Source organism: Oncorhynchus mykiss, chromosome 23 (assembly GCF_057628025.1).
Source record: "Oncorhynchus mykiss isolate SJ-2025 chromosome 23, ASM5762802v1, whole genome shotgun sequence".
Lineage (NCBI taxonomy): Eukaryota > Metazoa > Chordata > Actinopteri > Salmoniformes > Salmonidae > Oncorhynchus > Oncorhynchus mykiss.
In genome coordinates this window covers 8,923,199-8,950,772 of record NC_143044.1, presented here as the reverse complement: position 1 = coordinate 8,950,772, position 27,574 = coordinate 8,923,199, and the positions used below count along the sequence as shown (strand labels likewise).

The 27,574-nt window shown below is 45.2% G+C and overlaps 2 protein-coding genes across 7 annotated transcripts in view; one reads left to right on the top strand and one right to left on the bottom strand.

The window, feature by feature from the left end:
* LOC110502384 (bone morphogenetic protein receptor type-1A) overlaps positions 1–22,720 on the top strand; it is a 60,486-nt gene extending 37,766 nt beyond the window's left edge. For 2 of the 5 annotated variants that reach the window (XM_021580364.3, XM_090216748.1), the window contains exons 3-13: positions 930–1,269; positions 11,372–11,531; positions 15,751–15,853; positions 16,796–16,895; positions 17,027–17,123; positions 17,371–17,509; positions 17,826–18,018; positions 18,242–18,539; positions 18,793–18,968; positions 19,965–20,095; positions 20,364–22,720. In XM_021580364.3, the coding sequence (XP_021436039.1) occupies positions 1,203–1,269; positions 11,372–11,531; positions 15,751–15,853; positions 16,796–16,895; positions 17,027–17,123; positions 17,371–17,509; positions 17,826–18,018; positions 18,242–18,539; positions 18,793–18,968; positions 19,965–20,095; positions 20,364–20,489 (1,590 nt within the window). In that variant the 5' untranslated portion in view covers positions 930–1,202 and the 3' untranslated portion in view covers positions 20,490–22,720. Of the gene's footprint in view, positions 1–929; positions 1,279–11,371; positions 11,532–15,750; positions 15,854–16,795; positions 16,896–17,026; positions 17,124–17,370; positions 17,510–17,825; positions 18,019–18,241; positions 18,540–18,792; positions 18,969–19,964; positions 20,096–20,363 lie in introns of all 5 variants that reach the window. The other 3 variants (XM_036959688.2, XM_036959689.2, XM_036959690.2) reach the window with 2 other exon arrangements.
* LOC110502381 (multimerin-2) overlaps positions 22,566–27,574 on the bottom strand; it is a 29,089-nt gene continuing 24,080 nt past the window's right edge. For both annotated transcript variants that reach the window (XM_021580363.3, XM_021580362.3), the window contains exons 6-8: positions 27,136–27,572; positions 25,475–26,978; positions 22,566–25,072 (exon numbers count right to left, since the gene is read on the bottom strand). In XM_021580363.3, coding sequence (XP_021436038.2) covers positions 24,660–25,072; positions 25,475–26,978; positions 27,136–27,572 — 2,354 coding nt within the window. In that variant the 3' untranslated portion in view covers positions 22,566–24,659. The remainder of the gene's footprint in view (positions 25,073–25,474; positions 26,979–27,135; positions 27,573–27,574) is intronic.

Genomic DNA, 27,574 nt, shown 5'->3' with positions numbered 1-27,574 from the left:
ATGAACGAGTGCAGTTTTGGGTTCTTGAGGGTTATCGTCCAAGGCTGGTTGTCACCCCACATGTTCGTTAGAGGTTAGAGCGACCGAGAGCCCTGCCTTGCCCCATTGGCATTGTCCTCCTCTGATCAACCAAGCGTACGGTTAGGAGTCAGCAGGGTCACACATCAGCCTCAGACCCTTCTCACCATTTACCCCTCCCCAGCACCCTCTGCATCAGACATACGATGCCATGATTTGAATCACATTGGAAGCAATCTGCTTAGTTAAAAGAGAGGACAGCTGGGTACTTTTTCCATAATAGCTATTATTTGCATCAAATATGTGGCTTTTCTGTCTGTTCTGTTTGTGGCCAAAGGAGCTGATATGTAATCGGTTGGGAAGTCGCTGCTGCATAATTCTGTTCTGGCACGGTAACCCGTCTTTAGATTAAATAAGATGTGCTCTGTATCTCCCTTATTTGATTAGTCTGCCATTTTGTCCTTTTTAAACTCTGCTTTTACTTGACTGGGAGGATTGGAGGCATGAAAGTCTCCAGTGGAAAATCCATTTGTTGGTTGGGAGTAATGTTACCCTCTTTTGATGCTGTCGCTCTTCTCAGTGCGGTTTGAGAGGAGCAATGATGCCCCCACTGACCATTATTCTCTATCCACCGCAGTCCTGTATGTTTCCTCCCGAGTTGTGCTAAATTTCTCAGCAAATCTGATAACTTGCAGCCGAGGGCTCACAAAGACGAATAGGGGTCGGTTGTCGGTGTCAAACCCGCTGCCCTCTCTAAACTTGATCATGACATTGCTGTGAGGGCATGCCACTCTCTGCAGTGACACGCGTGAGGAAAACCAGCCTATAAAATGATGATCAAGTGTTCTAGAATTGTGTGATTACGCTGTACTTCCTATAACAATATTTTCCCTTTCTCTCTGATTTTCCAGGGTTTTGGACCGAGGGAGCTTGTGAGAAAGAAGATTTGAATTTTTTTTATTTGCCATCTTACCCATCCTCCCTCACTCCCTCCTCTCTCCCTGCCCCATACATATTCACCCGTACCTCCACTCCCCCCTAACGGGGGAAAACTACTCTGCACCTCTTCGACCTGTGCTGAACCAGGAAGGGACAGGACTAGGCCCACCATCAGCCTACAGAGGTGACCAACAAGCTCCCACAGAGAGCAGTCCAGCCCAGTCTCCACAAGTCACTGTGCCAGGATGACAGGGTTGCCCTCTTGCATTTCCACGGTGGGATTCTGCATCCTACTGGTGATCAGAGCTGAAGGTATTCAAAGTAAGACTGGCTCCTCTGTTATTATAGTCCTCTGTTGTCCCACTGCACCCTAACTCACACTGTGCCTCCCACTCTCTTTAGTTGGATGGACACTCTAATACAGAGCGATTTACCTATATTCTTAAAGGGTGTAAAAAAAAAAATGTAAATAGTGAATTGCATAGGTGCCAGACATTTTCTACATGCGATTATTCTTCAGTAGAACTGTATAAAAAAAGGCAACGCGCACACACACCAGTAAAGCACTTTTCTTAAAATGAAATGTTGCTAAAATAAATTAGGAAAGAATAGGAGGGCGCTCAACCAACGTTGAGTCGAGGTGCAACCCAAATATGTGAAACTATTCATTTCAAAACAGCTATTTAAAAGCTTCTTTAAAAGTAATTTGTCATTTTAAATTCATCTGAAAACTAATCATCTAAATAAATAATGCAAAGATATGTCAAATCAGTTAATGCCAAATTCCAGTCTGAAGGAAGTATGCTTTTGAATTCAATTCATTTTTTGTCCCACTTTCTTCTGACCAAACCAGTCCTTCCTCAGAGAGGAAAACAGAAGGGAAGTGTTGGGTCATAATCTTCTGTAGTTTAAACCGTTCAAACACTAGAGCCAAATTGAAATGATGAAAAAAAAAATTCGACATGCCACATAGGTGCTAAAAAAACGCTAAAAACTGCTAGGCACACTAGAGACACAATAGTGCTTGTCATTTTGTCACCGAACGCCATATTTTGGCGCCAATTTTTTACAGCTATTTCATTAAAGCTGCAATATGTAACTTTTTGGGTGACCTTACCAATTTCACATAGAAATGTGAGTTATAGATCTGTCAGTCATTGAAAGCAAGTCCAAGAATCGGTAGATCTGTTCTATGAGCGACATTTCTGTTTCCCGTTTGTGCGTCTTTTACTTTCGGTTTTGTACACCAGCTGAAAATACAATAGTTTGGGTTATGGAAAATATATTTCACTGTTTAGATGGTACAATGATTCTCTAAATCATATTTGCTTGTTTTGTTTCTGCATAGTGCATCTTTTAATGTTCATCATTTATCAAAGGGCCATTATAAATTAATAAACGGGCCAGATCTGGTCCACATGCCGCCAGTTGAATAGCCCTGCTCTAATATGCTGTTTTGGTGGAAAGTTGACTTGTTTCTGTGCAAGGTTCAATGACCTGGCAGTCCTCTTTAAGAATTTATAACGTAATCTCTGTTTTTAAAAGGGCAATTATTTTATATTTATTATAAACAGTTGTCCAATTTGCCCATTGTTCTCGTATGATTAATACTGACTAGCTAGTAACAATTTAACCCAATCTGTCCTGCAATTTCCAATTTGATCTCCCTTATGAATCCAAGACCAGACTAACTTCAGAAGGCAATAGTACTGTTAAAACACTCATCTGTCAATTACATATGGAGGAGGGGCTTGATAAACATTGTTAAACTAAATTAGCATGAATAGTTTGGTTTTTCAGCCTTTAAGCTACCCCTACATGTCACCCACGGTCTCCCACCCCTCACTATGGAGAGATCAGTATCTTAAGCTGTTGTAATGGCCGTGATTAGAGTGAATTAGCGGCAAATGCAGGGCCTTTAGAAATGCATGGCCTAAGCTACCTAGTTAAAGAATATTACCGTAACCCCCCAGGTGGTCCGAACTGTTTTATATTCTAATTAGGGGACCTAACCAATGGGACCAAACACCATAGGTGTAACTCGCAGTCCCTTCTCTCAATACCAAGTTTACCATGACGTGCAGAAACACCCATGAGGAGTGAATGGTACCCGCCACTTGGAAAATGCCCTGTTCTCAATGAGATTAGAACATGTTGAATGTCATGTGGTGTTCCCAGGATACAGCGGATAGATCATCACAGCACTGTGGGCTTGCTTTCTGCCTTATTTTGCCCTTAAATTGGAAAATTAGGCCTAAATGTTCCAAATGTGTGTCCAAAAGACACTGAATATGCTCCGATCACAAAAACAATTTAGTCACGGAAGACTCGAGCATCACGCTGGTTTTGTACTGCCGTGTTTGATGTCGGAAGGATATGGCACTATCTTAATGTGCCGGGGCCTCATAAAAGGGCCTCTCTCTGCTCCCCTACATAAAAGGGCCTCTCTCTGCTCCCCTAGCTGCTCCTACTGTTGCTCTCATACTGCCTTCCCAGCTGGGCCTCCACGGTGACTCACCCGGCAGCCATAAAGCCAACCATGACCATAAAGATGCAGCTCTCAGGCTCGTAAAAGGTCACCTTTTAACCAGCCAATGAGATGTTAAGGCAAGTATCAGGAGTTGATTACTCTGAAAGCAGAGCCTTTGAGCGAGCGTACACACACACACACACACAAACAAGCGAGCTGATAAGAGGAAGGCGAGGCTGGTCCAAGTGTTAGGTATGATGATTAGTCTCAGAGAGCGTAGCTCAGAATCAGTTGTGAATTTATGACCGTGTTTTGTTATCACAGAGCCCACGCTATTTTGTTAATTAGCCTCTGTTGACTCTGTCGTCCTTGTCCCAGGCATACTGTACAGTGAAACAGTGCCTCTGTACCCACTGGGCCAGGTTAGCTTCTCTCCTTCCTTCCTCCTTTGCAGCTTAGTCATCGACAGTAGTGACTTGTCGGAGAACCCCTCCCCCCCCCGCCCCCACTACAGGAAGCTGTTGAACTGATTGTCGGCGCTCTGGGTTCCTTTTTGCACATTAACCGTTTCCTCTATTGTACTGTCAGTCGTTACAGGGCAGAAACCACTCCAAACATTCATTGTTCTCCGGAAATAATTCAATCCTACAAGAGTTTTTTTTTTTTTTCTCTCAATTTTTTTTACACCACACTAGCTGATACGCGAGAGAGTGTGGGGTCTGGCATATGCCAAGCGTTACGGAGAGAGGGGGCAGGGACAGAGGTGCCCGCTGGGCAATAGGCTGCCAGGGTGGCTGTATAAGGGGCCTGCTGTGCCAACTTGTGAATGCTCTTTTCAGACTCACTTTTTTTTGTTCCAAAGGTGTCAACAAACCAATTAAAATTCCACTGTTGTCTCACCAAGGGGGAAAGATGCATGTTTTATAGGTCTAGTTTTATTTTCTGTTTTCCATGTGTGAGGTTGTAGCAACTTGTTAAATATTTTTCACGGTACTCATCAACTGTTGCTGGGTAACAAGGGTTGTTGAATAAACTTCTCAGGAAGTTCTCCAATAGCACTCAAAAGAACAGATGGAAGGAAAGGTGGGTCTCCCCCCCCCCCCCCCCCGCTACGTTTTGGACAAAAGCCTTGTAGTGATTAATATGAACAAAATGTATTTGATTTGTGGTGTTGAAATGTACTGTGGTGAAGAGGTTACGGTAACACCTGTCATTTTTCTATTGTCTGCATCACAAACCTGAGGAACTGTGGTGTACATATCTGTGTCCTACTGGGAAAGTGATGATGGAGCTGAAAGGGGAGCCTTCAAATTGGGTGTCTCACTTGTTGTATGACTTATTTAATTGTCAGCTAATACCTCCATACTATTTCTTGCTGACTCACCCACCTCGAGCTGTAATTTCATTTCAGGCAGCTCTCTCCCCGTCCAGATTCATCCCCAAGGTTCGAGAGAAAGGTGACATTGATAGTCTCTGGGGTTAGTTGCTGTGAACTGATTAAAATTTTTCTCTCATCTATTTGTCTCTCACACATGCGCACACACATTTTCTCCTGCCTGGGATTTCAGTGGAGGGCATGTTTTAGTTACTGTGTTTATGCAGATTAATGATGCGCAGGTTAACTCATAACCCACAGTCCCGCGGGGTTATATCTGTGGGGCTGGTTTAAGGTCATGAAATATTGTGTGGAAGAAGGGTGGTGGGTGTCAGGCAGGATGAATAAAGAGAAAACGATGCCTTTTTAAAAATGTATAATTCTTGTGCAATTTAAAGCTATAGGCTTTTTTTTTCTTTCATTTTTTGAGGCTGTCTGGCATTAGTGTGTAAGCCTTGGGCTTTAGGGCCTACCTGTATGTGCGCCGAATAGCCTATACACCAAATGCTTTTGGGAAGAGCAGGAAAAGTTCACGCTGATACGGAGGCAAAAAGTTTAATTCAATAAGAGAAAAGGTACGAAATGGAGAGGGGGAAAAAAGAGAGAATGAATGGCCAAATAATGTGTGTTTGGGAAAGATTTGGGGAAGTGGTAAAAGAGGATGATCAATTTGTGTGTCACATGGTCTGAATACAGTGAAATGCTTACTTACAAGCCCTTAACCAACGATGCAGTGTTAAGAAAATATTTACAAAATAAACTGGTTAAAAAAATGTCAACACAAAATAACAGACTATATACAGGGGGTATCGGGGAGTCAATGTGCGGGGTACAGGTTAGTTGGTCATTTGTACATGTAGGTAGGGGTAAAGTGACTATGCATAGATGATAAACAGCAAGTAGCAGGAGTATAAAAACATGAGGGGAGGGAGGGGGGTCAATGCACATTGTCTAGGTTGCCTTTTTATTTATTATTCAGCAGTCTTATGGCTTGGGGTGGAAGCTCTTAAGGAACTCTTTGGACATAGACTTTGCTATGGCATGGGTGACTGGAGTCTTTGACAATTTGTTGGGCCTTTCTCTGACACCGCCTAGTTTATTGGTCCTGGATGGTTAGAACTTGGCCCCCCATGCCCATGTACTGGGCCATACGCACTACCCTCTGTAGCACCACTATAGCCCTGTCGACATGAATGGGGGACGTATTTGGCCCTCCTTTTCCTGTAATCCACGATCATCTCCTTTGTCTTGCTCACGTTGGGGGAGAGGTTGTTGTCCTGGCACCACACTGCCAGGTCTCTGACCTGCTCCCTATTGTCTGTCTCATTGTTGTCAGTGATCAGGCCTACCACTGTTGTCGCCAGCAAGTTCAATGATGGTGTTGGACTCGAGCGTGGCCATGCAGTCGTGGGTGAACAGGGAGTACAGGGGGACTAAGCACGCACCCCTGGGGGGCCCCAGTGTTGAGGCTTAGCAGCAGATGTTGCATACCCTTACCGCCAGGCGGGCGGCCCGTCAGGAAGTCCAGGATCCAGTTGCAGAGGGAGGTATTTAGTCCCAGGGTCCTTAGCTTAGTGATGAGCTTTGTGGGCAATGTGGTTTTGAACACTGGGCTGTTGTCAATGAACAGCATTCTCACATATATGTTCCTTTTGTCCAGGTGGGAAAGGGCAGTGTGGAGTGCGATTGAGATTGCATCATCTGTGGATCTGTTGGGATGGTATGCAAATTGGGGCGGGTCTAGGGTTTCCGGGATTATGGTGTTGTGACCCTTGACCAGCCTTCCAAAGCACTTCATGGCTACAGATGTAAGTGATACGCGGTGGTAATCATTTTGGCAGGTTACCTTCGCTTCCTTGAGCACAGGGACTATGGTGGTCTGCTTGAAACATGTAGGTATTACTGACTCGGTCAAGGAGAGGTTGAAAATGTCAGTGAAGAAACTTGCCAGTTGGTCGATCTTGATAGCGGTGTCGGTTATGATGATTGTGAAACGCTGTACAAATTTGACAGTCACAAGACAGGAACTTCAAATAGGCCTATGGCATGTCAAGGAAACTAGCCCTACTGTTCAGATGAGTTAAATGGAAACTGATATCTGGACACTGACTGATGAGGTCTATAACCACTCCCATAGTCTTAATATTAACTCCTACAGAATTAAGCATTTCTTTCAGTGAAATTATACACCAAATGTAGGCTAAAATTAGACTCGAGCGAGGTGAATACATATGATTTATTCCTTTATGCATCCTGTGCATAGAAATAAACCTTATAGTAATTTGTGTGCGTGTGTGTGCGCACTGTGAATATGCATCCAGGCCGAACAGAAATCTTATCATAAACATGTTGGGTCATTTTCACAGCTTTCTAATAAATGGTCAAACTGATGTCCGTTTGGTTATTGTCATTTTCTCCCTGGTCAAGTTCTCACTTCGCTGCTGCTTTCGCGGAGCAACGAAGTTTAGTCTCTGCTTCGTGAAAGAAGCAGAGATGACCGAGAACTTTATGGACGTCAACTAGATGGAAGCATTCATTCCATCGCTTTCTGACATTCTGGTCTAGCGAGGGTTTATTTAGTCTTCTAGGGCAATGACAGAAGAGAAGCTGCATGTATCTAATTATAGACACGTTAACTACAAATAGCCTACCAAAATGCCGGAAATTATAAGAAGAAATATATCTACATCAGGCAAAGAAAATCCTGCAACCCCTGTCAAAAAACCTTTCCACCGTGCCTTACTGTAGCCTACAGCGCGTTTTCTTTAATAGCGGGTTAGGGTCGGTTGCGGTGTCTCAGATTTTCACTTGATCACATTGTTTGCACATGGTCTATTAGCAATTTCGGGCAGGTGAACAAACAGCTAACCCGCGCACCACTATTGCAGGTATAGGACATATTACTCGCCTCATCTCCACAGTGGCCCCTGTTGGTAGAACAACCAGTTCAGAACACTGTTTAGATCATGGCGCCGCACTCTTAAGGCTGGATCTGACAATAAAAACAATTCTGCTGCTGGCCCTTTAAGAGCCATGCATTACATTGCCTGTAGATGGAGTGGCTCGTTAGCGTCAGAGTGTGCTGGCCCCTTAAGAGCATGTGGCTGACTGGAGATGGAAAGGCTCATTACTGGGCGTGCTCTGCCAGACCTCAGACTCCGCCGTGACTGGCGGCAGAATTAAGCACACATGTGGAGGCAGAGTTAGAGAGAGCAGCAGCCATTTCCAGCCTCACTGACAGCCACTGCTCCCCAGCCAATCACAGGCCTCCTTGTCGAGGGGGGAGAGAGGTACTCCGGGTTTTCACTAGAGAGGCCATATAGGAACAAAAAGGGCTTTGAGGCTCTTTGGGGGGGATTGATGTTGAACTTTAAATCTTGTATTGTCAACATGGCTTTCTCTGACTCCAATGAGATGGAGAGGGGCCTTAAAAGTCCTCACAGCCCCCAGTGACTGCAGTAAAAACGTGTCAGTTTTATGTGGACTACCAGAGGCTTTCATCACCTCATCAAAGCGTCGGGAGCCTCCTGAATCCCCCCCCCCCAAATCACTCAAACATGACTTAAGCCAGTCTAGACCAGGCACAGCTCCCAGAAGGAGAGCGAAGGAGCTGAGACGGGAGGAGAGAGTGTGGAAGGGAGAAAGAGCCATCTACCCATAGCGCTCTGGTTTTTATTTGGGGCCTGGCCCATTTGATCCAGTTCCAGTCTGCTGTGTGTTTATAAGTTTCCACTCTGCCTCCCTACACAGCTCTGACATCACCAAGGGACAGCCCAGCTCAAACTGGGCCCTGGGCCATGCCACCACTTAAGCGTAGTTTATTAGCGGAACAATTTCTGATATGATTTTGATTTAAATCTCCTGTGTGTAATATCAATGGCAAGAGGTCTAGACTATCTGCCTCCTTTTCTGAGCTTTATTTCTTTGGGTGTGTGTGTGTGTGAGAGAGACCGTGTTTGTGACGGATGTAGAGCGAAGAAACCGCGAGACTGTGAGTCTATTCCCACCACCCAGGAGAATGTCGGAACTCTGGAGTCCTGTAATCTGTGTGTCGTTTTCCCCCTTCACTGATAGAAGGCAGACTTCAAAGCCCCTGGTTCCCAGCTTCCCGAGGCCAGCTCTGCTATCTCACTGTAGGACTGCTCAGGTTTCCATTAGCACTTAATTATTTTCAGGGTGGTGCTGCCGTAACCGGTAGCCGCCGCCACCTTTGTTTGTTCAACACATTATGGTTTGTTCTATGCCCTAGGACTCCAGCTCTAACGATACAGCTATGAGCTCACAACCTCTGCCACACTGATTTCTATTCTCACTCGGGCTTCATAAATCTGTCCTAGTGAAATATCGTCTTGACACATTAATGAGGACTGTAGTGTGTCTCCCTTCTTCTCTATGCACAGAACATCTTAGTGAAGAAAGTTGTGATCAGCTTTGCTTTAGTTGTTCTAATGGGCTTTTATTTCTCCCCCGATACAACTGTTATGTGTTTGTAGAAGTGTTTCGCAATCGTTTTAGTTTAGGATCCCAAAACCAAGTTATGTCTGGCAGGTTTTTTACCTGACACCCTCTGGGGTTTCAATTACATTTCTTGGAAATTCTCTTGGCTGAAGTACAGTACCTAAAGTGAAGCATTTGTAGTTGTGGTAGTCTATTTCTGCAGTTAGGCTAGCTGACATCAGTATGCCAGTGAGTCTCTATGTACGCGATCAGTGTACAAATGAACTGTAAAAAGGAACGGAAGCCCAGCGGAAGCTATTGTATCGCTCCACTTGCCTTTTTAATGGTCATTTACCAATGGAATTACTCAGAGAATGCAGCCTGAATGTAGAACCTCCTGGACACTCGGTTGTAAAAACGAGGGAAATATCCCTGAGAAAGACTAGAACAACAACTCTGAAGCCAGTTAATGGGGTCTAGGAAAGGAATGCGGCGATGGAGACAACAGCAGCAGGGAGAGAAAAAAACCGTCTGCCCTGTTGCTGTCCTGCTGCCGAGACGTTTCAAATTGTAGGTTTTGCAGGTGATTGGCCCCTCTGCAGACATGTCTGAACTCGAGCAGGCTCGAGTCGCGTCATGCTCCAGAGGAAGTGCCCGCAGCCGCGCCGAGCACCACACACAGACATCACTTTGTTCTTTGTGCTCACGAGGCCCACAGCCCAGGTTCACTCTCCTGAGCAGCATGGGGGAGGAAGGGAACTGGGGAAAAAGGCAGAGGTGAAAGGACAAGGAGGCTAGGAAAATAAATAGGGGGCAGAGAAATGGGTGGGGGGGGGGGGGGGGGGTTAGGACGAGGTGGAAGTCAAGAAGAGCGGGATAGGGACAGAGAAGGAAGAGAAGAACAACAGGTTGTAGGACTGGGAAAAAAGAGGGCAAGAGGTGAAATGACAAGGAAAGTGGGACACGGCATTGCAGGGGGGCATCGGGGCGGCAAGTAGCCTAGTGGTTAGAGCGTTGGACTAGTAACCGGAAGGTGGCTAGATTGAATCCCCGAGCTGACAAGGTAAAAATCTGTCATTCTGCCCCTGAACAAGGCAGTTAGCCCACTGTTCCTTGGCCGTCATTGTAAATAAGAATTTGTTCTTAACTGACTTGCCTAGTTAAATAAAAGAAGGGGAGAGAGGAAAAGGGATCAGGAGAAAGGGCATGAGGAGAGGTGGCAGGAGTGTCAGACTAATAGGAGGATTAACACGGTGAGCTCGTACACATTTAATACAACATAAGATACTTAACCTAAAATGAGCGTGTTGCTCTGTAAAATGTTATTTTCCTGACCTTGTACCCATGGTGCCGTGTATCATATCTTAATGGCTCTGACTGGCTCCTTAATATGTGTCTAGATTTGTTGCCGATGCCCTTTTCTAGACGCTGTTAATACAGAGCGCTGGCAGTGAGCGCTCGGCTACTTTAACCACCGTAAACTGAGTTTACCCGTAAACGTTTGCTGTGTACTAAACCTTGCCATTATTAAGAACCACAACATCATAGCCTGCGTGAATATTCAATTTTTCCGCCAGTAAAACCACACTGTTTGCAATTTCATATGTAATTGCGATCAGATTGGCAACGGTGCTAAAGTTGTGCTGAGAGAACAACAGTGGTTGGCTTGGCCCTTTCGTACTCTGGTCTGCTCTGCTTACACTCATCCATGTTGATGGCCCTGGCTGGACACTAGTACGGAGTATAAATAGCCCTCTGGCCTTATATGGATCAGGTTCATCAGATGAGGACCCAATCAGGACCAGTGTAGACCGCTCTCAGATAGAAACTAATAGAGGGTGGGACAGCAGATTTAAAAATAACCGTAAGGCTATTGTGTTTACTCTGATTACATAGCCTAGTATTTGACTACTGTAACTCTTCGAACCAGACGTGGTGGAATAAGTAATGTGACACAGTGTATTTATATGTTCTGTATGCCAGACAACGGTGATGCGTGCACTTAAAACAGATGGAAGGAAAGAATGATGGATTGTGATATTTTTACTGTCATTATAAAACACAACTGTTTTTCTCTCTCTCGCCCTCTCTCTTCTCCTCCCTTTCTGTCTCTCCTCAATCCGTCCATCCAGCTGGTCAGAATCCAGACCACATGCTCCATGGCACCGGGCACAAGCATGAGTCCAGGAAGCCCGGAGACGGGCCCACGGTGGCCCCAGAGGACGCCGCCCGCTTTCTGAGCTGCTACTGCTCGGGCCACTGTCCAGAGGACCACAAAAATAACACCTGCGAGTGAGTGACCAACCACCTCGTTGTACACTCTGTACTTTCCCAAAGGCCAAATCCTTAAAGACATGCTCCGTAACTTTGGCGACTACTAAATATACTTTTTTAAACCTCCCGCTAGTGACGCACTGATATTATATTTTTGGCTGAGACTGATATCCAATATTTTCCTTGACAAAAAACCTGATGCCAATAACCAATATTAAAATGTTGCGTCCTTTTAAGCATTCTAGTACAGTTAAATAGTTAACACACACACATGGACGCAGCGGTCTAAGGCACGACATCTCAGTGCAAGAGGCGGCACTACAGTCCTTGGTTCGAATCCAGGCTGTATCACATCTGGCTGTGATTGGGAGTCCCATAGGGCGGCGCACAATTGGCCCAGCGTCGTCCCTGTTTGGCCAGGGTAGGCCGTCATTGTAAATAATAATTAGTTCTTAACTGACTTGCTTAGTTAAATAAAGGTTACACACACACACCACACTGACCAAAAAGTTGTTTTGTTGGCATTTACGTATGTCTCCATTACCAGATAAACATCATCAAAACCGTTTTCTTTCACTTGCTGTGCTGTTTCGTTGTTCGTTTGTTCAGTCATTTCATTCTCAACCAGGATTTCTATGGAACGCCGTTTGGGTCTTTGCATGTCAAAAAACACTATTCGGAAGGTTGGAATGTTATATAAAATCAACAAAAGACAATAATTTGTTAATTTAACAAATCTGAAATCACACTGGATGTATTATACTTTAGAATTGCATTGGGGCATACTTATTTCACTGTACAGCCTTACCCCATGTCATTGATCCACAATCCACAGGTATCAGTGACACCCAGAGAACATTAGTGTCGTAGCTCTTATTGCGGGACTCTGAAACAACTGTGAATTGAGCCACATTTATTGTCAACCTATGTGTATTGAACACCATTCCAGAGGAAAATTAATACTGCGTGGATGTTTTGGAGTCTGATAACTCTGAGGAGGACGTTGGGAAAAAAATATATTGGGTATTGAGTAGACTGTTACCCCATTTCATTGATCCCCAATCTTTAGGTAAAGCTACAGTGCCTTGCGAAAGTATTCGGCCCCTTTGAACTTTGCGACCTTTTGCCACATTTCAGGCTTCAAACATAAAGATATAAAACTTTATTTTTTTGTGAAGAATCAACAACAAGTGGGACACAATCATGAAGTGGAACGACTTTTATTGGATATTTCAAACTTTTTTAACAATTCAAAAACTGAAAAATTGGGCGTGCAAAATTATTCAGCCCCCTTAAGTTAATACTTTGTAGCGCCACCTTTTTCTGCGATTACAGCTGTAAGTCGCTTGGGGTATGTCTCTATCAGTTTTGCACATCGAGAGACTGACATTTTTTCCCATTCCTCCTTGCAAAACAGCTCGAGCTCAGTGAGGTTGGATGGAGATCATTTGTGAACAGCAGTTTTCAGTTCTTTCCACAGATTCTCGATTGGATTCAGGTCTGGACTTTGACTTGGCCATTCTAACACCTGGATATGTTTATTTTTGAACCATTCCATTGTAGATTTTGCTTTATGTTTTGGATCATTGTCTTGTTGGAAGACAAATCTCCGTCCCAGTCTCAGGTCTTTTGCAGACTCCATCAGGTTTTCTTCCAGAATGGTCCTGTATTTGGCTCCATCCATCTTCCCATCAATTTTAACCATCTTCCCTGTCCCTGCTGAAGAAAAGCAGGCCCAAAGCATGATGCTGCCACCACCATGTTTGACAGTGGGGATGGTGTGTTCAGTGTGATGAGCTGTGTTGCTTTTACGCCAAACATAACGTTTTGCATTGTTGCCAAAAAGTTCAATTTTGGTTTCATCTGACCAGAGCACCTTCTTCCACATGTTTGGTGTGTCTCCCAGGTGGCTTGTGGCAAACTTTAAACAACACTTTTTATGGATATCTTTAAGAAATGGCTTTCTTCTTGCCACTCTTCCATAAAGGCCAGATTTGTGCAATATACGACTGATTGTTGTCGTATGGACAGAGTCTCCCACCTCAGCTGTAGATCTCTGCAGTTCATCCAGAGTGATCATGGGCCTCTTGGCTGCATCTCTGATCAGTCTTCTCCTTGTATGAGCTGAAAGTTTAGAAGGACGGCCAGGTCTTGGTAGATTTGCAGTGGTCTGATACTCCTTCCATTTCAATATTATCACTTGCACAGTGCTCCTTGGGATGTTTAAAGCTTGGGAAATCTTTTTGTATCCAAATCCGGCTTTAAACTTCTTCACAACAGTATCTCGGACCTGCCTGGTGTGTTCCTTGTTCTTCATGATGCTCTCTGCGCTTTTAACGGACCTCTGAGACTATCACAGTGCAGGTGTATTTATACGGAGACTTGATTACACACAGGTGGATTGTATTTATCATCATTAGTCATTTAGGTCAACATTGGATCATTCAGAGATCCTCACTGAACTTCTGGAGAGAGTTTGCTGCACTGAAAGTAAAGGGGCTGAATAATTTTGCACGCCCAATTTTTCAGTTTTTGATTTGTTAAAAAAGTTTGAAATATCCAATAAATGTCGTTCCACTTCATGATTGTGTCCCACTTGTTGTTGATTCTTCACAAAAAAATACAGTTTTATATCTTCATGTTTGAAGCCTGAAATGTGGCAAAAGGTCGCAAAGTTCAAGGGGGCCGAATACTTTCGCAAGGCACTGTATACAGTGGAATATTAATACACACAATAAGCTGACACAGTCCCGTGATAAGAGCTACAACGCTAATATTTGCGTAAACTCTTCACAGTTGTGTTCTGTGGGTGTCACTGAGTAGACTAATACCCAATTCCATTGCTTCACATTCCAACCTTGTTTAACATCTAGTCTAAATATGGCATGATTCGACCAATTGTAACCTTGTTTTCAGGCTGGTTGTGTTGGTGCTAGGTAGGTACCAAGCTAAAGCTAGCTAGCTACCCCAAATTTGCAGTCAAACACATAATGCTTTATTATTAACGTGGTATTGTAAACATATCGTTTGTGGCTGGTGTTTGCTTGTTTGCAGACTTTTCTTGTACAGCATTGACAGTGCTACTGATAGTAGTGGTGGCGCTTGGCTTGCACATGCAAATTCAGAACACAACATTCTACAATAGAACTGTGTTATTTGACGTGTCAAATTAAAAGCTTATACGCTTTGAAAGCTTAGTGTTATTTGACGTTTTATCTTTTTTGACACGCAAAGACCCAATTGGCGTTCCATAGTATGTCGTGAAGCTAATAGCAGTGACGCTGTTACTGTGCAACTCAGGTAGGGCAACATCTGAACAATAGCTCACTTGGTAATGTTAGTGTGTACCAGTGCTCGACCAGTCGAGAAAGCCCAACATCACCCACGACAGAGAACGGTTGATTGTCAAGGGCAATGGATTCCAATATCCCCGGCGTTAATGGATTTCGCCTTTGAGTTGTCTCGCTGAAATGTTCTTATTCTTTCAAATGACTGCTGGACTTGTTGACTGCTCGATCCACACAGCAGACATTGTGGGCTAGGTTAGGAATGCTGTGTTGCACGTGTAGCGCAACATTTTACGTGGCATCATTACATCATGTACCTACGTTATATAGGTATCCACATCAGCTTTGACATCGGTTTTAAACTAGACATCGGGCCGAATCCGATGTTTGCATTTTTGACTAATATCGTCCGATTTCGATATGTTCACCGACATATCGTGCATCCCTACCTCCCGCTTTGGGCTGGATGTGTCAACGTGTCGTTCATACATGCAAAATGTATGAGCAGAATTACGGTCTTACCTCGAAATCACTAGTTTGATAGCGACTGTTTTTCTGGGAGCTGTGCTGTGCCATTTTTCCTACATTTCCCCCACATGGGCCAGCCCCTAATAATTTGAGTTCAACAAATGAGCTTCAGCCCCTCGCCATATGAGTGACAGCTAGCACGATGCACATGATACACCCACAGCAGAGCAAGAGACAGAGGAATGTGACGTGGCGTACATATCTGCAAATATGTGACGTAGTACGCAATGTTCAGGGACCGCTTTTGTTTTGTGAGAGCAACTTTCTGAGCTTTTTGCTAAAAGTATTCAAAATTACCAGAATCTTTCATTGAGATGTTTGTTCCAACTCTGACTTTTGGGTCTGTGATGAATGGCAGGTTTGGTCAAAATGCTTACCTATGTGTGTTTTGGAACTGTAGTCATTAAATGTGTATATTGTAGGACGAATGGCCAGTGTTTTGCCATCATCGAGGAGGACGAGAATGGAGAAGCTATTCTGACCTCTGGCTGCATGAAGTATGAAGGCTCACATTTTCAATGCAAGGTAAGCATGTTGTCTGAATGGAGGGAAGACAAGGGCACATGGATGTCAATTATGTCATGGTACATGAATGTCATTATTGAATGTATATGTACACTCAGTAGCAAGTTTAGTACCGGGTTGGACACTGCATCCATAACAGCCTGAATTCTTCGGGGCATGGCGTCCAATCACTGCTCAATTGGTATCATGGGACTGGACATGTGCCAGGAGAACATTCTCCACACCACCACCATCAGCCTGTACCGTTGACACCAGGCAGGATGGGTCCATGGACTCATGCTGCTTATGCCAAATCCTGACGCTACCATCAGTATGAAGTAACAGGAACCGGGATTCGTCGGACCAGGCAATGTTTTTCCACTAGGCAAATTGTCCAGGGTTGGTGATTGCATTCCCACTGGAGCAGTTTCTTCTCATTTTTAACCGATAGGAGTGGAACCCGGTGTGGTTGTCTACTGCAATAGCCCATCCATGACAAGGATCGACGAGTTGTTGTACCGCGCCGTTATTTTTCTGTTTGTGGCATGCCTGTTAGCTTGCACGATTCTTGCCAATCTACTTCAACCTCTCTCGTCAACGAGCTGTTTTCGCCCACAGGACTGCCACTGACTGGATGTTTATTTCAAAAAAAAATTGTCGCACCATTCTTGGTCAAACCTAGACACTGTTGTGCGTGAAAAGCCCAGGATGGTGGCCGTTCCTGAGATACTGAGATCCGGCGCGCCTGGCACCGCCAATCATACCACGCTCTAACATTCAATCAAACAGTAACAGAATCCCTTGACGCCTTTGCTTTATATAGCAAGCCACTGCCACTTGACTCACTGTCTGTAGGAGAGACGTTAACTCAACTGGCCACGGAGTCTATAGCTAATATTCATATTTTGTTCTTGTTTAATCATTCTAAATAACCCTTGTTATGCCAACAAACCATTGTTTCAGGATTCACCCAGGGCTCAGACAAGGCGAACGATCGAATGCTGCGATACAGACTTCTGTAATCGGGACCTGCAGCCCACATTACCTCCCCCAATGGACACTGGTGAGGCTCCGGGCCAACTGTTACTCTACTGTTGGTGTTTACCTCTTGTAGGGGCTCCACTATGGTATTCTTATACTAGTTTGTCTGGGTCGGAAATTGTATTTGGGAACACAAATTGTTTTGTTTTGCAGGTACCTACTTTGGCAGTGCCCATTGGCTGGCTTTCCTTATATCAATGACTGTGTGCTGCTGCACTCTCATCTGCATCACGGTAGTCTGTTACTACAGGTAGGACTGGCTATTACAGTGGACTAGCTAACAGAAAGAGAGCGATTCCAAATGTACTGTCTCTAATATACAGTGACTTGAGTCGTGGTGGTAGAATACAAGGGAACTGTTGGTGCCATTTCTTCATTTCTTTGAGATTAGTCGGTTTCACCCCTTTTCTAATAATGATTTACTTGTTGCCTCACAGCACTTCTTGTTCATATTGTAACTTTAGCATTGTGTACTGATCTGTGTGTGTTCCTGCCAGGTACAAGTGGCAGACAGAGAGGCAGCGGTACCACCGGGACCTGGAGCAGGACGAGGCCTTCATCCCTGTGGGAGAGTCTCTCAAAGAACTCATTAACCAGTCCCAGTCCTCTAGCAGTGGCTCTGGGCTCCCCCTGCTGGTAAGATCCCCCACACCACACAGGGAGGGGCTTTGGAGCATGTGGCCTGGATGGAAAGCCTTTGGCTATGGAATGTGACTTTTCTGCTTTCCAGGAAAGTGTAACAGCTGTTTTTGTGTTTGTCTTTGGTCATAACTAGATTTATAGTAGGTTCAGTAAAATTGAAAATTATAACACTGCCGTACAAAGCATTAGTACACATCTATGCTTGAAACGGCGAATATCACGTGAAGAAAATAACAAATGGGCAAAGTTGTAGTAGGTATGATCTGTGGCACACTTGATGCTCAATGCCTCTCCCTGGTATGTCGTGTAGGTGCAGCGTACCATTGCCAAGCAGATCCAGATGGTACGCCAGATCGGCAAGGGGCGGTACGGCGAGGTGTGGCTGGGCCGCTGGCGGGGAGAGAAGGTGGCCGTCAAGGTGTTCTTCACCCGGGAGGAGGCCAGCTGGTTCAGAGAGACTGAGATTTACCAAACTGTCCTCATGAGGCACGAGAACATACTGGGTAAGCTTCGTTCCTACCACTCGCTTGTAGTAAAGAAGACTGCCGTCTCTGCCTCCATCTAAAATGGTCTGAATCTAAGTTTTTAATGTAGTCTTGATTGACTTGGAGTGGTTTTAGGCCTACATTTGCCCTAATACATGAGGTCAACAGTCATGTATCAGGGCAAGGCCTACATCTCAATATAGCACTAAACATCCTTCAACTCTCTTCTCACCCCTCTCAGGGTTCATAGCAGCAGACATCAAGGGTACCGGGGCCTTCACGCAGCTCCTCCTCATCACAGACTACCATGAGAACGGCTCCCTGTACGACTACCTGAAGTTCACCACGCTGGACACCCAGAGCCTGCTGCGACTGGCCTACTCCGCTGCCTGTGCCCTGTGCCACCTCCACACGGAGATCTACGGCACCCAGGGCAAGCCGGCCATCGCCCACCGAGACCTCAAGAGCAAGAACATCCTGATGAAGAAAAATGGAACCTGCTGCATCGCTGACCTGGGTCTGGCTGTCAAGTTCAACAGGTAGAATGACTGTTTTACTCAAGGTTGTGTTCATTAGGCACTCAACGTAAGAAAACTGACGCGCATGGAGGGAGTACATGAACTTGTCCAATAAGCAACAATCGTTTTGTGATGCAAAACGTTTTGCTATGGTGTGTGCTAATGAATGCACCCATGTTTTCACTTATGGCCGCTCTTCTAAACAGTGCTGAAGTTTTGTTTCTGGAGCAACTGACCATTTCCCTGTGAATTCCTGTTCTTCTCTTGTCGTCAGTGATACCAACGAGGTGGACGTTCCTCTGAGTACGCGGGTGGGGACCCGGAGGTACATGGCCCCTGAGGTGTTGGGCGAGACCCTGAACAAGAACCACTTCCAGGCCTACATCATGGCTGATATATACAGCTACAGCCTCATCATCTGGGAGATGGCCCGCCGCTGTGTAACAGGAGGTATGGGGACATAGACACGTGCGCGCATGCTCATACCGACATAGACATGTATACAGACAGATACAGATGCGTATACGCACACACTCCTTATAGTCACGAATCTACAGGCATTTGTGTACACATTTGATACTGATATTCCAGACCAGTCACCAGCCAAAAGTCTACCAGCCACTCAGATTCTTTACCAGCCTAAATATTTTTTCTGCCAAAATAACAAAACAATAAATGTATTACTAGTCAGAAGGTAGGTGTTAAATTGCTAAATATTATTTCATTTTTGTTACCTTAGGCTTGTAACCAACATTTTTACAAATGAGACAATTGTTCAACTGCCCCTTTAAGGCAGAAGGTTACCGTGGCAACGAGGGCACTGGAGTTGTCAGTGACCGTGTGCCTGTCAGATAGAATCTGACTAGAACGCGATGTGTCTTCGCTGAAGCGAACTCAAAAATTCAAAACAACCTAGCATGTGAACAAAACAATGTAAAAAGCCAAGAAACACAAAGACAAAGTCTCACTTAGGTAGACTTTTGAATAAATTAGACCAACTATTATGCCTGTGCATAGCGCATCTAAAAATGTAATCTTCAGCTCTTCAATCACAGTGCGCGCTGCTTCCCAGCCAGGCGGTGTTGATGCGTGTCCTGCGGCATATGCTACAGGATTTGTAGTTCTTTGCGTGATGATTAGCTACCAGCTATGCAACAAAAAGACAGAAACACTTAGAGAAAAGCTTCTGAAGCATTTATTTATCTATAAATGGAGCCCCGACCACCCGCCAACATGGCTTGTGAAAACAAACATATTACAACGACAATGCCAAAAATCTACCCGCAGGTGTTTGTTTTTAGGCCCTGCCAATCGCTACAGAAAAAAAAAAACCAGATAGGCTTAAGATTTCAACTGGTTATGGAAAACGCTACACTGACGGTATGGTTGAACCCGGTGTTCTTTTGCTCTTTGCTTACGTGTCACTATCTCCCTCTCCTCTCTCAGGCATAGTGGAGGACCACCAGCTGCCCTACTATGAGATGGTGCCGGCAGAGCCGTCCTTTGAGGACATGCTGGAGGTGGTGTGTGTGAAAGGGCTGCGGCCCACCGTGTCCAACAGGTGGAACGGTGACGAGGTGAGTCCTGATTTATCAGGGCAAATATGGTTTTGCCTGTACGAGACCCTTGAGAAAGAACCTGAAGATCAATGCATAAACACATGTAAATGAGTGAAGAAGGCAAAGGTTGTCTTTTATCCAGTTGTAACCCATATGAAAACATTTGCATTTAGTACTTAAAAACTATAATAAGTACAAATCTGCCTAGGCAGTACTGTGTATTTAGAGGTTATTTAAATTAGACCAAACTCCTAAAGCGGGGTGTGTGTGTGTGTGTTTTCTCCAGTGTCTGAGAGCCATGCTGAAGCTGATGTCTGAGTGCTGGGCCCACAACCCCGCCTCGCGCCTCACCATCTTACGAGTCAAGAAGACCTTGGCCAAAATGGTAGAATCGCAGGACATCAAGATTTGATCCTTTTCCCCCCTACATACTCAACACAGCCTGACCTAGAGACAGAACTCCCCAGTGTGTCCTAATGCTGAATGTGTCACCTCTGTTCAGTTGGCAGGGGAGGAGGAACAGGGTATGGGAGAAAAAGGACCCTGTTGTCACTGGGCCTTGGGCATAGAGAGTTAACCTCCATGAGTCTCTATCACCACAACGGACAGATGCTGCTGCCAGAGGCTCTTTCCCTTATTCCCTCCCTGGCCAGAGGAGTTCTTGGTTAACGTGCTGCATTGAATGCTTTCTGTGAAAGTCAAAACATGACATTGTGTGTGGAGGGGGATGGCATTTTCCTGCTCACATGTTGATGGGCAGAAAGGAATATGATGGAGGAACCTTAGAGCCTCACTTCAAACCAAGACACTGCCCTCGCAAGCGTCACCACCTGCCAATTATGTTCGATTTTTGCCTGTGAGCTTTTTATGCCAACATTTTTTTCTCTTCAGGACAGTCTTCTCCTGCCATATTAAAATGTCTCTCGACTCATAAGTAGAGTAATTACGAAATAAGGTACTATAATTATATGTGAATTTAATATGTAAATATATTGTATCGATAGATGCCGTGCCTCAACAAAAAACAATACATGCTGCAATGGTATTCACGTCCAGTGGGCTTCAAACGCCACCTGCTTCAAGAGCTATGAGCAATCCAGTCAACCAAGGACGTTGTAAGAGGGGATACCTGACTTGCCTTAAATCAACTTGTCACTGTGCTTCCTACAACAAACCTCAACTTAGTAACTTGTCAAAAAAAGACGTCTGGTTAAAAAAAAAACATATTTAACGCAAAATTGTATTCAAAGGACATTTGTGAATAGGGAGTTTGTGTCCCATCATGTCTCTATGCTTACCTCTTCTTCGTATGTGTTATATTCTGTATGTCTTCTGGGAGGAAAGTTCAGAACACAAAAATGGCATATTTTGGCCCTCATGAAGCCAATGCAAAAGTGTGCAGCTTAGAGGGCACACATCAATTAGGCCTTTCTAAAAATGATTAATCTGACATTTCTGCTGTCCCGACGCCCCACTGATTCTTGCCCACATTCATAGATCTAAGATGAATCCCCCCCCCCCCCTGCTCTTCTCTTGCTTTTCATTCTATTTTGAGTTACAGATATATATATATATTCATTAAGTGGCCAACTTTCATATTGCCAAACATCATGTGAGCTCAGCCGTTGAACTGTACCATTGTGCAGTAATAGTTTGTCTTCCGGGGTCCTACATGTCAGGTTTGTCATAGGGCTCACAAGTCAACATTAGTTCAGAAAATATGCAATATTTTACTAACTTAATGTGCAATTATATAGCTTACTCAATGCTATGGTAAATGGCATATTTACTTGTGCTAAAAACATTTAGTTAGCCAGAGCTTTAATGCCATTGACGTTTTTTGATCCATCAAGCTTCCTCGGGTGACAGAATTGCAGTCAAGTACAGAGGGAACATACAGTAGATGCAACACTGAAGTGAAACCACTTCCGCTTGCTTTGGGACGCATGCAAATATATATTTGCATATTTCCTCAGTGATGTTATCTGCGGGCCAGTGCAGAGGGTAGAGCAAGCCCATTTATGACCATTTAGCACAAGAGGAACTGCATTTCTACATTTAGAACTTCATACAGGTATGAAATGAAAACAACATAAATAATATCCTTGGCTGAAGCACTTGTCTTCAACTCTAGATGCAGATCGTGCCCTTTGTTAACCCTCTTGCATAGGATCCAAGTCTTGGCCAGTGTATTCTTAACTTTTTCTTCCAAGTCCCTGCTCCTTTTGTGTCTGCCTCTTTATCTATCCAATGTTTGCTTTTGCTTCCCTTGTGTCCATACAAATTCTGAAAAAAATATCTTGCAGTGCTTGTGGGTTTGCGCACATGTTTAAGTGTGCATGTTCGCTGAAATCACGTGCAACCTAGTGTCAGGACAGTTTCTTTGTGAATTAAGCTAACAGTACATATGGTAGATATTTAAGAAATATTTCACCTGAGCAGTAACTAGTGTTTTCCTCTTTGTAATATGCAAGAAAACCATATAGAATAATCTCTATGTACATCTTTAATGTGTTTTTATACAGCATCTGGTTAAAAGGTGCCTTTTTTTGAGTTTACCAAGGAAAGAAAGCGATTCTGTTTCTGTACACAGCCTGTCCAATGTATCAATTTGAAAGTAAATAACCTTATTTTAGTACACAACTTTGTGGTCTGGTCTTGGGTTATTGTTTCATTTCCTTCCAATTAACTGTTGGTTTGACTGTGGAGACCGAGCCTAAAACCAGTAAAGGTGTCTAGCACTGCCATCTGCTGGGGGAGAAAGGTACGGCATATTGATGTACTGTAATAAGAGTTTAAAACTCATCAGTATGGAGCCCGTGTCTTGTAGAAAAGGGTCTGTTTCTCTACCTGAGGCTAAGGCCTCATGTACAGTACCATGAAAAGGTATTTGCCCCTTTCGATACTGAATTATATCAGATCTTAAACCATAACATAATAGATAAAAGGAACATGCGTTTACAAATAACAAAATATACTTATTTCATTTAATTAAAGTTATGCAATACCCAATTCCCCTGTGTGGGGAAAAAGTAATTGCCCCCCTTACACTGAGTAACTGGTTGTGACACCTTTAGCTGCAATGACTGCAACCAAACGCTTCCTGTCGTTGCTGATCAGTCTCACGTCGCTGTGGAGGAATTTTGGCCCACTTTTGCATTCAGAACTGCTTTATTTCAGCGGTATTTGTGGGTTTTCAAGCATGAACTGCTCGTTTCAAGTCCTGCCACAACATCTTATTTGGGATTAGGTCTGGACCCATGTCATCCAAAAAGTTTACTCAAGTTTGCCAAAAGGAATCTGGAAGCACCTAGGTGATCATCAAGACTCTTGGAAGAATGTTCTATGGACAGATGATTCAAAAGTATAACTTTTTTTGGACGACATGGGTCCCATTATGTCTGGCGAAAACCAAACACTGCATTCTACAGTAAGAACCTTATACCAACGGTCATGCGTGGTGGTGGTAGTGTGATGGTTTGGGGATACTTTTCTGCTTCAGGGCCTGGACGACTTGCCTTAAAGCAGAATTCATGGTTCCTTCTATTGTGTCAGAATTCTACAGGAGAATGTCCGGCCATCTGTCTGTGATCTGAAGTTGAAGTGCAGCAAAACAATGATCCAAAACACAAAGTCTACATGAATGTCTAAAAAGTAACACATTTGAAGTTTTGGAATGGCCTAGTCAAAGTCCAGACCTAATCCCATTTGAGATGTTGTGGCAGGACTTGCAACAAGCAGTTCATGCTTGAAAACCCACAAATGTTGCCGAGTTACAGCAGTTCTGAATGCAAAATGGGCCAAAATTCCTCCACAGCGACATGAGCCTGATCAGCAACGACAGGAAGCATTTGGTTGCAGTCATTGCAGCTAAAGGTGTTACAACCACTTACTCAGTGTAAGGGGGCAATTACTTTTTCACACGGGGGCAATTGGGTGTTGCATAACTTTGTTTATTAAAATATGTATAATTTAGTTCCCTCAGGTTCCCTTTATCTAATAATAGGTTTTGGTTGAAGATCCGATAACATTCAGTATCTACAATATGTACAGTAGAGAATTAGAAAGGGGGCAAATACATTTTCACGGTGCTGTATTAGAAATGTTGAAGACATAAAGCACAGAAAGCCCTCTATTCTGCCCTACCAAGCAAAAAGGCAGGAACTGCTCATAGCACGGAACTGAGAGAAATGGCTTTTATTTACCTTGGTTTCACAGTAACTTTATGCAGTTACTGCTAACATGACCCCCATTTTCTCCAAAACACAACTAGAGGCAGGATACTTGTCCACGTGATTAAGCATGTATTTTATGTAGCAAAAATGACCAACTCGTTTCAGACCAAATGAGCAGTTACTGCCTTGTTGCTTGATAGGCCAGCATTGTGGTTGCATTTCTTAAAGAAACCCACCTTTATATTCTGGAAGTCAGAGTTTCTAATATTGTATTATGGTCTAGAATGTTCAAATGTTCCTGTTTCCCTTATAACTACCTAGAATAACTTCAGGGAAGTTGTGTTGCAACGCTCTAAATGGTATACTATATGACAAATGTTTTATACTTCCCCCCCCCCCCCCACTCCTCAGGTGGTCTGATAGAGCAGAAGCCCAGCGAAGGCGTTGTCTTTGGGGTCATCGGTCACCAGAGTCCCCTCATACAGTTCAAGCCGGAGCTCCTCTCCCTGCTGCAGCTGTAGGAGACACACACGGGTGACGGGGCCAAACAATGCCATCTTGTCCTGATGCAGAGTGGCAGCCAGCTCCCTGTTCTCTCTCCTCAGCCCAGACAGCGAGGGGCCAGGTTCAAAGTTCAGCGTCAGCGTGAAGAGGTAGATTCCTGCCAAAGGTGCTTGGAATATCCCAGTGTGAGTTGAGTACATCTGGCCCAGGTTTAGCGATGTGTCCTCAAACACCAGGAGGCTGCTGTCACTTGGTCTCCTGCGTTGTATGCTTCTGGCCAGAAACATAAGGGGACTGTCCCCCAGCTTAGATAGCACTGAAAGAGAACATACAGGGAATTATCAGCTGTTATCTGCTAACTTCATGGGCAGTATCAAAAATCGGGGGAAAAAAATATTGGTCGCATACACATATTTTGCAGATGTTATTGCAAAATGCGTTTAACCCATAGACACTCGCTATACTTCTGCTTAGACCACTTAAGCCTGAACTAAAACATTTGTGGTTCACCAGGGGGCAGTCTTGGGTTGGTTCTCTGTCATGCGAAGCGACTCCCTGTTTTAACCCATTGCGAGCACTGACTTGAGGGTGTTTCACATGTATAGATCAGAGTTTAAAGTGAACTTCCAGTCTTAGTGGATGTTAGAAAGAAGTGTAGCCCAGCTTGATTGAGAGGTTGATATGACAGTGTTTTTGTCTTTCATAGATTGATGCCTACCTGATGTATCCCTCCTGCTGCGAAGGTTATCTCTCTCTCCAATGTGGTCTTTGATTCCCTCTTTGTTGTTATTGCGCTTCCTCTGTCTCTTCCCCTCCTTCCTCTTCATCAGGGCCCACAGCTGGTCCAAGTCCAGGGTGCTTTCTGAGTCGGCCAATCCCTCTGAGTTACTGAAGATGCTCTTGAAGAGACTCAAATGATTCTCTAAACCCCTCCTCAGCCAGGCCACCTCTGCCTGCAGTTTGGTGCCATCTTTGGTGTTGTTGCAGCTGGCAGTACAAGGCCTGTACTCCAGCCTGTGGACCTTCTCCCCCAGCTCCTTCACTGCTTTCTCAAGGTTCCACAGGTCACTGTCAGAGTAATCTTGCCGGTCCTCAGAGGCTGCTGAGACCACGAGGTGGTCACTCCTCTGGTCTCCACTCCTCCTCTTCAGGCCGCGGGAGGCCAAGTCTACCAGCACAGAGGGCTCGTCTGAGGCCGGGAACTCTTCTGCCTGGGCGGCCTCCAGCAGGGAGGTGAGACTGAGGTTCTGGCCCCTGATCTGTTCCTGCATGTGGCGAAGCCTCTCCTGCAGTGCAGGGATGGAGTGGGCCTCCTGGTTGCTTTGGGGCCAGTCCATAAACCCCATCACCTCCTCTCCCAGGAGCATCTCCAGCACGTCGGTGTGGCGGATGGCATCATTCAAAAGAGAAAAGAAGGAGCTGGAGAGGTGACTCATCTCACCCGCCAACCACTCGTCGCTCTCCCGCAGACTGAGCATGTCCCTCTGGATGCCCAGAAAGGAGGCCTGCAGCTGGGTCACATTGTGGTGGAGAGTCCTGCTCTTCTCTTGCTCAAAGGCCAGGGAGGCCTTGACGTGATCCAACCCCTGGTAGATGTCCTCCACAGAGGGACTCCAGCGCTCCGACCCAGCATCGGTACTCCCATCCAGGGCCAGCCGGTTGTCGTTGGCCAGCTCTGTGACGTTGGTCAGTCCCTGCTCCAAGCGGGAGATGGTGGCGGTGAATGCCTTGCAGTCACAGTCTCTGGCAGAGCTGACATTCTTGTAGAACTGTATGAACAGGTAGTCCATGTCAGTCTCCATCTCCTGCAGCTGCTCCCAGCGGAGGGTTAGGTTGCTGGCCAGCTCATTGACGCGGTTCAGCACGGCTACTTTTGCCGCCTCCACCTCCAGGCCCGTCTCCATGAACTGGATCTGGCTGTTCCTCCACGTTTGGGCAATGCTCTCCTCAAGGCCTCGGAAGCCCCTCTTCAGAGCCAATGACAACGTCCTGGACATCTCCAAGTCTTCAACCAGGGCATTCACCCTCCCTGTGTTGTTGACCACTTTGTTGTCCAGCCGAGCGATAGACTCCCACACTGCCGAGTCCTCTGGAGGGTGCTGGGCCTGGTTGGGTTCTCTCCTGTCCTCTGGGCTGGTCAGGTCCCTCTGGAACTCTTCACTCAGATGCTCCTGCTCTAGCTTCATGTCTGACAGGGTGGCATTCAGGGACTCGAGATGAACCTACCCGGGAAACATATGAAAGGCATGAAGAACATTCTCAATTAATGCCCACAAAAAGTCTAAAGGTGTATGATACTAACACCGAAGTGAGAAACTAAGTCTCAAAGTTAAGAATTATTACATAGTTTCATCACCACGTCATGAGGGATTCACTGACCTGTAACATCTTGTCGTTGTGTTTGATCTTGGCGTCGATGTCTGTCTTGAAGTTGGTGATGTTATATTGCAGCATGGCATGCTGGGAGTGTAGCCGATCCGCCATCTCCGCTCTCTGTCTCTCCAGTTCCTTCCTCACCTCCTTGATGTCCTGGAAACTCTGCTCCAGCTTAGCGTCAAAGGCCTCGGGACCCTCTCCGGCACCTGCACCCCGCAGGGTCTCCTCATTTACCTCCCACTGAGCGCTCCGGAGCTGGGCCACATCCTGGGACAGACCCCCGACCTCCGAGGTCAGGCGCTCCAAGGTGCGGTTGAAGCCATCCAACACTGGCTGGAGCTGGGACATCAGGAGGGCCATCATGTGGGGCAGAGGGAGGGGGGACAAGGAGTCTGCGTAGGGCAGTAGAGCGACAGCCTCCACCTCACCCATGATTGGATCT